Genomic DNA, 12,759 nt, shown 5'->3' with positions numbered 1-12,759 from the left:
CTGTTAAAATCCACATTGATGCCCTGGGGTTGAAGTGTTCCGAGGCGGAAGATGAGGCGTTCTTCCTCCAGGCGTCTGGTGGTGAGGGAGCGGCGGTGGAGGAGGCCCAGCACCTCCATATCCTCGGCAGGGAAACTCCACATCGACAACTGTCCCAGGCTGAAATCGAACACTGATCCCTGGAACTGTGAGGCAGCAATGCTATCTACTGAGCCACCGTGCCCTCCAACAAGTTGGAACACAATGCAGTACAACATAAAATAGCTGTTCTTAAGTAGGAGGACACACATGTGTCAGATCTTAAAAATTAATTTTAATACAGCCCTATGTGGGATTGTATTCATAAGTATGAGTGTTCAGAAGTTGGATGTTCATTAATCAGGCTCGGCCTGGAACTACAGCGGACAATTTAGTCATTTGTACTTTTTTGGTGGAGCTTAGTATGTGCAAATTGGTTGCCATGTTTACTACATTACACTTCTGGAGTAGTTCAAGTCTATTAAACAATTTGGGATGTCCTGATGTTGCGACAGTTGCTTTTTGCCTGGTCATTTAGTAGCCATTCTAGAAATTTGCCTGCTGAAGGGAACAGAATTAGGGCTTGCCAGACAATGACAGTCCCCATTCTGCAATGCACTACATAATGGCACGTGCTTCTCTAGTTATGAATACTTAGCCATGTCTACAAGATCTTGAAGTGTAACAAGCTGCCTAGGGGTTATTCATTCCCTATTTAGGCAGAACCTCAGGCAAGAGATATGAAAATCAGCAAGTGGAAGAAACAGGTACATTTATTTACACAAATAACAGAAACTGTGTTAAAAATAAGATTGTTTCCAAACAGTTTAAAGTAAGCCATCTGGAAATTCTTCTGGTTTAAAATGCAAACCAGACACCATAAAGCCAACATAAATAGATGTGCCTTTTTTTCACCCAGCTCTAAATTAGCCTTATGATGGACTGGTTTTAACATTTAAGGTTGTAAATAGAGTTCAATATCAAACAAATTAAATACTTTAACTTAAGTTGCAATATTTGTCTTGTGCTTTGGCAACTATTTAGTTTTGGTTCTAACAGAAACTTCTCTGGCATTCGTTTCCCATTTTTGGGCCAGTTTTGTCGTATTACGCCCATAGGTGTTAGCGAGTTTTGAGAAGATTTGTAGCTCACGTTGAGGTTCTAGATGTACGTTTGCTCATTGAGGTGGATGGTTGATTTTCAGACGTTTCGTCACCATACTAGGGTAACATCTTCAGTGAGCCTCCGAACAAAGTCTCGTCCAGAAACGTCTCTTTCCCTTCCTCACAATTACTGTTCCTTTCTCCTACCATCAATTTTCATTTTGCTCCACTTGGACACTGAGATGTCTGATCTTTTCCAGTGACTGGGAGAAAGTGAGGTCTGCAGATGTTGGAGAGTCAAAAACTGGATAATCACAGCAGGTCAGGCAGCATCTGAGGAACAGAAGAGTCGATGTTGCAGGCATAAGCCCTTCATCAGGAATGGGGGAGGGGGCCCTGCTGTGAGATAAATATGAGGGTGGGGGGTGGGGCTTTGGCAGGGCGGGGAAGGTAGCTGGGAAGGTGATAGGTGGATGCAGGTGGGAGGGGCGGGCTGATGGTGATAGGTTGGTGGGGACGGTGGAGCGGACAGGTGGGAAGGAAGATGGAACAGGTCAAGAGGGTAGTGCCAAATCAATGCTCACATTTGTGGGAGCTTGGTGTGCACAAATTGGCTGCTATGTTCCCTACATTACAACACTTGAGTGCATTTTAAAACTTCTTGCGCATACATCCTCAGATCCCAAAAAGGTGCTATATAGATCAGTTTGAGACAGATAATTTATTTTTGTTAAAAAGAGGTCTGAGGGGATATGGGCTAAAGAGTGATTTATAGAATTGGACCACAGATTGACTGTGATCGCGGTGAATGGCAAATCAGGCTTGTGGGGTATAGATAAGGTCTTTTCCCCAGGGTAGAGAAGTCTAAAACTAGAGGATACAGACTTAAGGTGAGAAGGGAAAAATTTAAAAGGGACTAGAGAGTCAACTTTTTGACACAGCGAATGGTGCATGTATGGAATGAATTGCCACAGAAAGTGGTAGAGGTGGGTGCAATTACAATATTTAAAAGACATTTGGACAGGTGCATGAATAGCAAAAATTTAGAGGGATATGGACCAAATGCAGGCAAATACAATACGATAGAATACAATACAGTACAGGAACAGACCCTTCAGCCCACCAAGCATGTGCCGATTCCTAATCTTGATTTAGACCTGCTACGTATTGCCCATACTCAGTTTCTATCCCTCTGTCTCCCATTCATATGTCTATCAAGACATGCCTTAAACATTACTAATGTGCCTGCTTCCACCATGTCCACTGGCAGTGTGTTCCAGGCACTCACCACTTTCTCTGTGAAAAACATTCCCCAAACTTCTCCCCTAAACTTTCCCTCTCACCTTGAACCTGTGCTCTCTTGTAGTTGACCTTTCTACGCCATGCTCACTGTAGATGTTACCTGGTATGGTTACGAAACATCTGAAAATGGACCTTCCAGCTGAGTCAGCAAATTTACATTCTAGAACCTCAATCTGAGCTACAAATCTTCTCAAAACTTGCTAATGCCTCTCATAATTTTGTTGACCTCTATCAGGTTGACCCTTAGCCTCCGTCTTTTCAATGAAAACAATCTGAGTTTATTCAACTTCTCCTCCGAACTAAAACTCTTCAGACCAGGCAACATCCTGGTAAACCTTCTCTGCACCTTCTCCAAAGCATCCAAGTCCTTCTGGTAGTGCAGTCATCAGAACTACACGCAATATTCCACATGTGGCCCAACTAAAGTTACATACATCTGTAACAAAACTGGCCCAACACTTAAAGGTTTATGGTTGGCATGTTTATAGTTAAGGAGAAAGTGAGGACTGCAGATAGACAGGCAGGAAGCTGGAAGAACACAGCAAGCCAGGCAGCATCAGGTAGTAGAGAAGTCAACATTTTGGCAGTCCTTAAGAAGGATTACACCCAAAACATCAACTTCTCCACCTCCTGGTACTGCTTAGCTTGCTGTGTTCTTCCAGCCTCCTGCCTGTCTACTTTGGATTCCAGTATCTGCAGGTTCTTTTGTCTCGAACCATGATTGACTGGCAGAGCAGACTCAATGGGCTGAATGGTCTAATTTCTGCTCCTATGTCTTATGACCTAGGTGATATTCTGGGTACCTGGGTTCAACTTGAATGCAATTTAAAAATATTAAGGTTCCAACAACAAACATGAAGCAGTTGCTGAGAGAAAACAAATCTAGCTCACTAATGGCCTTTAGGGAAGGAAATCTGCCAACCAGCCCAGATCTGAAGAAGGGTTACACCCGAAATATTGACTTCTCCACCTCCTGTTGCTGCCTGGCTTGGCATGTTCGTCCAGCCTCCTGCCTGTCTACTTTGGATTCCAGCGTCTGCAGTTTTTTTTACTCTAACTAATCCAGTCTGGCCTACTTGTGAGTCCAGAGCCATTGCCATGTGGTTGACTCTGCAATTAGGGATGGACAATTAATGCCTGTGCAGTGACTCCCACATCCCATGAATGAATAAAAGAAACAGCAAAAAATTCAATCGTCGGCCTACAGCTCAAACAAATTTACTAATTACAATCCTCTTTTCCCACCACTTATATTAAAAAAAATTAAAATAAAGCAGCTAATATCTTCTGTGGGTTTCATTCCCCTCCTTCGTGAAAGAAAGAGAATAAGCATTTAATGAACTTTTCGACTAACTTTCACCATTACCTCAATTCCCTGGGCCAGTTGCTAACCAACGGTTACTAGGGCAACGGCCGCTCTTGCTCCCTCCCGTCGAATCCTTTGCTCGTGCCTGGCTCTTTGAGCGCGGTGCAGGACGGGACGTTGGAAGATTCTTCCTGACTTGCCTGTTCCTCCAAACGCCCCCAATCTATGTTTACTTCTAGCCGGCTCGGGCGTGTTGGGAAGCAGGGGTGCGGAGAGGAAGCTAGCGTTGCTCGTCGGGATAGCGGAGGACTGCGCGGAGTCCTCCGACACTAAGATGGCGGCGGTCGCCTCTAAGCCCAATTTCGCCGTTGTCTGTTCTTTCCTAGAGCGCTATGGCGCCTCGTTGGAACTGCCCGAATTCACCTTCCCCGAGCTGGAAGAAGCGCTGGAAAACAAAAAATCTGGTAAGGCCGAAATAAATTACCTAAGAGAAGACCGAATAAGCTGATGTTTGAGATGAAATGCTGTTAATAAAGCAGAGACGGGATCATCTAGCATCCCCCATGTCTATTATGTGTGGTAACCACGCATGGGTTTAGAATCAAAACTAGCCCAATCCTCTCTCCTCTTTTGACTCGTACATGGCCAACGAACCAAATAATCTCCAACAATTTTTCGAATGACACAAAAATCAACAATCAATTGCCAAAATATCAAGCGCCTTTTAATACCACGCATGCGCCTGCATCACTTGAGACTTCCTGTTAAAAGTAAGAAAAGAATGAAAATATTTCTCACCTTTACTTTTTCCATCTCTTACTTTTAAGCCATTTTCATCCTCAATCGCCCCCTCGTTTTTAATCCCTGTTTTCCCCCTTCCCTTTGTATTTTCTAAATTCTCTTCCAAATATCCTTGTTTCTTTTGTCGTTTTTTCGTTTTTTTAAAAAGGATTCCACATTAGTGTTTTTGCTCCTTTTGTATAAATTTTCATAATTCTGTTTCAAATATGAAACACGAGCATCTCATTTGGAATTTTAAGGTGGTTTTGTGTGTTTGCAAGTTTTTGATTTTTCACTTTCTCACTTGAAGCTCAGCTAAATCAAATGAGAGTTTGAGGTTGGTGTAAAAGGTGCATTGAAATATAACTGCATTATTGTAGGGAAACGATTTAATTCCATGTATTTAAATAATTGTTTCTTGTAATAGACCAGATGTTCTTGTTTAAGTTTTGAAATACCCAGTTTTGCTCCATTAACAAAAACAGAACATGCTGGATGTACTGAGGAAAATCACTTGACATGAACGTTAACTCTGATTTCTCTCCACAGCTGCTGCTAGACTTGCTGAGCTTTTCCAACAATTTCTATTTTTACTTCTAGATGTTCTCAGCAGGTTGGGTAACACCTTTTGGAGAGAAAAACAACGTTAATGTTTTTGGTTGGTCACCTTCCATTGATTCAAGGCAGTGTGTGTGGTGCTGGGAAAGCACAGCAGGTCAGACAGCATCTGAGGAGCTGGAGAATTGACTTTTTGGGCAAAAGCCCTTCATCTGTCCTCACTTCCTACTAATCAATTCAAGGCAGTCAATACCAAATAACTTTATTCTGATAAAGACTTTATTGGAAGCATAGATTATTTGAGTACAAATGCTGACTGATTTGATGCGTATTTGTCGAATTTTCTCTTATAAACAGGATTCAGGGTATTAAAGGCACTTGAAATTTTGCGATTGACTAATTTTCAGTCCATTTAGAAATGCAGCACTGTTGAATAATTATTAAACTGGATTGTTAACTTTCTTCCTCTCCCTGTAGATGCTAGGCAGAAGTGGGTACTGCAGATGCTTGAAATCAATCTCGATTAGAGTAGTGCTGGAAAAGCACAGCAGGTCAGACAGCATCCAAGGAGCAGGAAAATCGATGTTTCGGGCAAAAGCCCTTCATCCTGATGAAGGGCTTTTGCCCGAAATATCGACCTCCCTGTAGATGCTGCCATGTTCTGATATTTCTGATTTCTGGCATCTACAGAGTTTTGTTCTTTGTGACAGTTGCAAACTGTTCATACCTTTTTTTTGCTTTTGGAAATGACAGTGACTGTGCTGTGGTTGTATGCTGGCAATTTCACATGAACTTTTAGCTGAGTATATTAGGTAATGTGCCTGAAGTGGCAGATGCTTGTGCTCATAATGGTTATTGCTCAGTGAATATTTCTTGTTGAACTGCATGGTCTGGTTCTTTGTAAGTCAGGTTGGTGAATCTAGATCTTAAATTCACATGGTCTGTCATGAGTTAGCATGATCTTAGAACATAGAAAAGTACAGCACAGAACAGCCCTTTGGCCCCTGATGTTGGCTGCTGCATGAGGCTAGGAAGGGGAAGAAAACTGACAGTGTTCTTGTTAGAAGTCCAGTATCTGTTTGCTGGAAAATATGTATGAGGACAGGATTGGGCTGTGCACAAGGTTGTTCTCCGATGAATAGATTGTCGATCACTGACTCAGATCATGTCGGAAGATGACAGCTTGTTTGAGGTTCCAGAAACTTCTGACACTTACATGTGACACTTTACTTCACAAAACATATATCAGATATAAGATTAGTAGGTGGAAATATATTACAAGTTGGGAAACATGATGATATAAGACACAGCTGAACAGGGAGATTTAGGCATCTGGTTGCATGCTAGAAAAATCTATCTTATAGATCCAAACAAAACATGATCAGAGATACAATGGGGCAAAAGAGTTCATCGGGTTTAGAATATGGAAGCAGGGGAATGCCACGGCAATTGTCTAAATCGATGATCAAACCTCACTTAATAAGAACAGAAAACAAAAGAAACAGTAAACAAGTTAGCATCCATAACCCTTCCTTTCTGAAGTCTTTTTAAGATACAAATATATTTGCAGCATTTTCAGACCATTAATTTTTCTTGACTTTTTGAATTAGAATATTTGACAGTTCATTGCAAGAAATATATGTTGTGCACAAAGAAAGTCGAGTGACAACTTCTTCATACTCCTAGACATGAAGGATCGAAATGAGGAAAGACTGGGAAAACTTGGTTGTCATTCCCTATTGTAATTTCTGCATTGGTTCTCCGAAGGAACAGTTTATCTAGAACCACTGCCCTTCCTTTTTGCCCTGCACACTTTCACTTGACAAATAGTGATCCAATTTCCTTTTGAAAATCTTAACTCAGGCTTGAAGGGTTAATGGGTGGAGTGGGAGTACAGGGCTACTTGGATTGCTCAACAGAAGATTGGCATGGGCTGAATGGCCTCCTCATGGTTAAGACTTTTGAGACGAGCATGTGTATTGGTTTAATTGAGATATTTTAGTTAACGAAAGGAGTTGACAGGGTAAATAACAGTGCAATGTTTCTCTAGCAAAATATGTAATTGTGGAATACAGGTTAAATCAGTTTAATGCATTACAGCAATGAATACATTATAAAAGTACTTCATTGACTGCAACAGACTTTAAAAGATGCTGTGGTTGTAAAAATGCTTCGTAAATGCAAACTTGCCTTTATTTAAAAAAAACACAATTGCAGGAAAAGTTCCTTTACTTCCAGGACTGTATCCAGTTCAAAGAATGTTCACTAGGTTAATCCCTAGTATGGAAAGTTTGTCTTAAAAGCAAAGGTTAAACAAGTTGGATGCTACTCATTGGAATTTAGAAGAATGTAAGGTGATGTCATTGAAACATGTAACATTCTTAGGGGTCTTGATGTGGTGAATGCTAAGATGATGATGTGCTGAAGGGGCAGAAAGCATAGTCTCAGAATTAGAGCACCAAGACTGATTTGAGGAATTTCATCTCTGAGAGTTGTCTTTGGAGAACTTTGTGACTGACGGCTATGAGTCAGTCCTTGCGTATATTTAAGGCTGAGAATAGGTAGATTCTTGATCAGTAGGGGAATCTAGGATTATGGGGAAAATGGACGTGAGGAATGCTGAATAATCACAGTCCTCTTGAATGGTAGAGCAGACTTGGGGGGCCAAATGTTCTTGTTTCTTATCATCTTGTAATAAAGTAAAATTAATTGATTCCAGGCCATTGATTCAAAATTTAAACAATGACTTTGAAGCAGGATATGGATATCCATTTGGGAAGCTGTGTAATTAGGGACATGATGATGTGATCGTGGAAGGAAATTAAAAACAAGAGTTCCTATCGTTACCAAAATGCCAGAATGATTGTGATGTTAGAGAACATTGAGAAATACATAACATCATAATGAAGCATCCCCAGTATTTATAAGAAGGCAGGAAGAAGGGCTTATGCCCGAAACGTCGATTCTCCTGTTCCTTGGATGCTGCCTGACCTGCTGCGCTTTTCCAGCAACACATTTTCAGCTCTGATCTCCAGCATCTGCAGTCCTCACTTTCTCCAGGAAGAAAAGTTTGCATAGAATCGTAATTTTTTTTCATGTTTGTGCAGTCTGTTTATTATAGAATGTTTATCTGCAAGTCATCATCCTTGCCTTATTGTTTCTGAAATTCTAAACCTTCATTATTATCTCAATTTCATTAATTCTTTAGTTGCATCTAAGATATTTTTCAATGAACTCACTCAATTATGCAGAAAAAGTGTGACCAAGACACTTTGCAGATGCTGTAGCACACAGCTTTTATGTGAATGAAGAAATGCTGAAGCCATTCTGTGACTAGCTTCAAACTGATCTGAGCTGTATCACAGGAGGCGATTTGTTTTCTTAATACCCTTTCCAAACATGACAATTATGTAGTCATCTGAGTAACTAGTTATATTTTTTAAAATATCTATTGTTTCAGTTGGTGTGTGAATGCATCCTTTCTCACTTCGCTCCAGATATATAGAAGTACTGATCAGTATGTTTTAATACAATGGTAGAGCAGGCATAAGAGGCTTAATTGGCTACTCCTGTATGTGCAAAAGACATGATGCTGAATTTCCTTTGCACCTCCTTTTCCCTGCCTCCACTTCCCATTCAATCTTCAACTCCTGTATCATGTTGGTGCAAGGTTCAGAGGAATCAAGAAGGGCAGATGACACCGTTTAATCATCTACTCACATGACACCACAATGTAGATCTTTCTCCTTGCAGTGGCCACTGAATGGTAAACAGAACTTGCATTTGTAATGGCCTGCACTGTTACTGCAGCTGAGTGCAGTCTACCAGGACAGTATGGGAATCAGTTCTGATCTGCATCGTGCAATTACAACACAACATTACTATTGGCGCATTTGCAAAAAAAAACTGATGTTGAGCTCTGTCATATGTATACTATGTAGGAATAAATTTGCACTCTTGTCCTGCTCACATCACCATGTTCACAAACATTCACTCCCTTTACCATGGACAAACTAGCAGCAGTCATGTGTGCCAACTACAAGATCCACTGCAGAAATTTGCTGAGGCTTGCTAAACAGCACCTTCTGAACCTGTGCCCACTGCTATCTAGAAAGATGAGGGCAATAAATACCCAGAAATGCCCTGCAAGTTTGTCTTCAAGTCAATCCCCATCCTGACTTCAAACATATTGCTGATCCTTCACTGTCATTGGGTCATACTCTGGGAACACTCTGCCCAACAGCATTACGGATGTATCTGCACCATGGACTTGGGTTCATTCATTGATTTATGCCCAGCCAATGAAACCTACGTCCTATGAATTAATTTTAAAACAATGAATCCAACATATTGATGTAAATTATAAAAGGTTGAGGCAGCAGCGCTGATCTTTGTGGCGCACCATTTGTTATGTCCTGTTAACCACAAAAGAACCGCTTATGCTTGATTTTTGTTTCCTGTTACCTAACCAGTCTTCTATCCATGCCATTATGTTACCCCCTACTTTTTATTTTCCACAATAGTCTTTGTGGCATGTTCTCAAACAACTTCTGTAGATCTAGGCATAGTGGTTATGAAGGTGGAGGCAGAGCATAGAAAAGTTTCAGAAGGTAATTCCAGCTCTTTTGAAGCTTTGCTGGTAAAGACAAACTATCATAATGGTTGTATGAAAGATGTTGAAGATGCAAGAAACCAGAATTGGAGGAATGCAGAAGTTCTCTTGAAGTGCAACATATGAGAATGTTATAAATAGGAAAGGGTAAGATCATGGTCAGATTTAAACACCTGGATGAGAATTTTTAAATCATGGCTCTGCTGGACTGAGAGACAACATGGCTCTGCTGTAGAAGTGGTTTTAAAAAATGCAGCACTAAAGTAAAACTGAAATTTGGAATGACCTTCATCACCGGACTCTGTGTTAACTCTGCTTTCTCCCCACAGGTGCTGCCAGACCTGCTGGAGTTTCACTCGTAATTTCTGTTTTTGTTTCAGATCTCCAGCATCCACAGTTCTATGTTTAATTATGCCACAAAATTAATAAGATATGCTTTAAAGCAATAGTTTAAGGGCTTTTTTAGCTAATCATGCATTAATACTGGCACCAGGATTGATGAAGTGAAGGGATAGAAATAAGTTAAAAATACTTGATAAAGGAAGAAGTTTTAAGGGGCATAAATATTACAATTTTAAATGTTGCTTGGGATAATACAATGAGGATTCATAAGCTTGCACACGTTCACTCCAGTAACCTGTTCCTCTTTAATATCGATAGCAAATCCCAATTTATTTCAAGTAAATTTTCTGTCATAGTTACCACCTAATTAATCCAATGTTAAATGTTAGGACAATGTGTACATGGAACAGGAGATGCAGTGTAATGTAATGAAGCATGATTGTGAGGTGACTGCTTTGCTTTTTTTGATTGTGTACAGGTCGTTCTCATACATGCTGATTTAGTTCTTGGCGAAGCTGTACTTAAATATAACAATTTTAACTCACTGGAAGAATTCCTACACCCCTAGCTCAGATGAACAGGAGTTGATTATAAAAGATTACAGCTATCTTGTTGTGGTTCTTCACTGATTAGCTCTATTACAGGCAAACGTTGATTTTACTTATTCCTTGACATTCTCAAACTACAAAGGGACACAAAGCTTTCAATGTTCAAGGATTGCTCCAAGGTTTGGAGATCTCTATCTTTTCTTTACCTCTCCTGAGTTGACAGCGAATGGTCACTATTTCATTGGCCCACTGAAATTCTTTGTTATCTTGAGTCAAATAAAACATTAGGCTATAGATCTGATGAATTGCCTGATGGTGTGCAGTACAAAGTGAGCAGGAATTTGGAAAATGTGCAAATGTTCCATAGTTTGAAGTGAGTGTTTTACATTTCAGGGCAAAAAAAACCCAAAGCTCCCCTCCCCCCTTTTCTCTCCTGAAGGCAGTGATTAATGTCATTCTGTTAGAAAATAACTTTGAGCTATGTCACTCTTGAGTCCTTGTTTATATGAAGGCTGTTGTTTGAAGATGTGAGAAATTCCTTCAGGTCAAATTTCACCTAGACATGTTTATGTGGTCTTTCATCTGTTGCAAAAATGCATCAACCAACTACACTGCGTTTTTAAATTCTGTATCTGAACACTGAAGACTTGGAGTGCCTTCGTAATTAGAAATTGTTTTGTTTACATTGTAGTGTACATATATTATATTTCCAATCTGGAAATTCTGTCTATTTGGGATCCATAAGGAGGTGTATTGTATTATCAAGGTGCTGGATTCAATGCTGTGATGAATTGTTTGCGTATGAAGAATAAGTTGTTAATTTCTGATACCTGACTCATAAGAAAAATGCAGAATATGATTTGCTAATCAGCTTTCCCAGTTTCTTATTTCCCAAAAGCAAGTCTAGACATCAAATAATATTTCTATGTTTTGAGCTGTGCACTCCTAACAATACATTTTACCTCCATGTGAATCTCAAAACAGGATCCTAGAAACGTATTTGCAACATGAGGCAAAAAACCTCCACTGGATGATGGAGGTTTGATTCAACTTAGTAAGTAGGATATAAACTGGATTATGACTAGTAAGAGCAGACTTTGAAGAGGGTGAAGAACAATAGAAAGCTCATCTGATTGGAAAGAGGCCATAAAAGAACTTGGGCAGTGAATCCTGCAGTTTCTTGGCCCAATTCCTTCATCTGCAACAAATGGAGCAGAGACTGCCATGCCAGAGGGGACTCCTGAACCAAACCAGTTATCTAGATAGAAACCCTACATTCTCACTGGCTGTGCGAAGTTGTTAAACTGTAACACATTGCATGAAGTTGTTAAAGTGCTGCCATTCTGGAGTAGAGTGGTGCTGGAAAAGCACAGCAGTTCAGGCAGCATCCGAGGAGCAGGACCTGTTCTTAAAGATAACCATTTAAAGCAAAGTATTTGGAATATAATTTACAATACTGCTTTCCATATTATAAGAAGGATGTGGGAATACTGGAGACTAACATAGAGACATCAGAATTGTGAGATTATAAACCACCACTGACATACTGCCAAGAAAACTGTACAAGATGAAGCATCGGCAGACTTTTGAGCCAAAGATCTGCCTTCAGGCAGAGCGCATGCAAATGGATAAATCCATCAGGAATGGATGAATCGATTGGGTCTTTTTTTTTGAAAGTTGAAGGTGTCCTAAGAGGAGCCATTACAATTATGCAATAGAGTCATGGAGATGTACAGCACGGAAACAAACCCTTGAATCCAACTCGTCCAGGCCGACCAGATATCCCAACCCAATCTAGTCCCACCTGCTAGCACCCGGCCCATATCCCTTCAAACCCTTCCTATCCATGTACCCATCCAAATGCCTCGTAAATGTTGCAATTGTACCAGCCTCCACCACTTCCTCTGGCAGCTCATTCCATACCCGTACCACCCTCTGCGTGAAAAAGTTACCCCTTAGGTCTCTTTTATATCTTTCCCCTCTCACCCTAAACCTATGCCCTCTCGTTCTGGACTCCCTGACACCAGGGAAAAGACTTTGCCTATTTACCCTATATGTCCCTCATAATTTTGTAAACCTCTATATAAGGTCACCCCTCAGCCTCCGACGCTCCAGGAAAAACAGCCCCAGCCTGTTCAGCCTCTCCCTATAGCTCAAATTCTCCAACCCTGGCAACATCCCTGTAAATCT

At 40.6% G+C, this 12,759-nt stretch overlaps 2 protein-coding genes across 3 annotated transcripts in view; one reads left to right on the top strand and one right to left on the bottom strand.

Moving 5' to 3' along the window:
* Positions 1–3,868, bottom strand: part of aamdc (adipogenesis associated, Mth938 domain containing) — a 48,437-nt gene extending 44,569 nt beyond the window's left edge. Inside the window, exon 1 of the mRNA XM_043692492.1 lies at positions 3,790–3,868. The gene's annotated coding sequence lies outside the window, so the exon portion shown is untranslated. The remainder of the gene's footprint in view (positions 1–3,789) is intronic.
* Positions 3,869–3,933: 65 nt separating this feature from the next.
* The window catches only part of rsf1a (remodeling and spacing factor 1a), a 113,157-nt gene continuing 104,331 nt past the window's right edge, over positions 3,934–12,759 (top strand). For both annotated transcript variants that reach the window (XM_043692490.1, XM_043692489.1), the window contains exon 1: positions 3,934–4,193. In XM_043692490.1, the coding sequence (XP_043548425.1) occupies positions 4,064–4,193 (130 nt within the window). In that variant the 5' untranslated portion in view covers positions 3,934–4,063. The remainder of the gene's footprint in view (positions 4,194–12,759) is intronic.

Source organism: Chiloscyllium plagiosum, chromosome 6 (assembly GCF_004010195.1).
Source record: "Chiloscyllium plagiosum isolate BGI_BamShark_2017 chromosome 6, ASM401019v2, whole genome shotgun sequence".
Classification (NCBI taxonomy): Eukaryota; Metazoa; Chordata; class Chondrichthyes; order Orectolobiformes; family Hemiscylliidae; genus Chiloscyllium; species Chiloscyllium plagiosum.
This window is presented reverse-complemented; position numbering and strand designations above follow the sequence as displayed.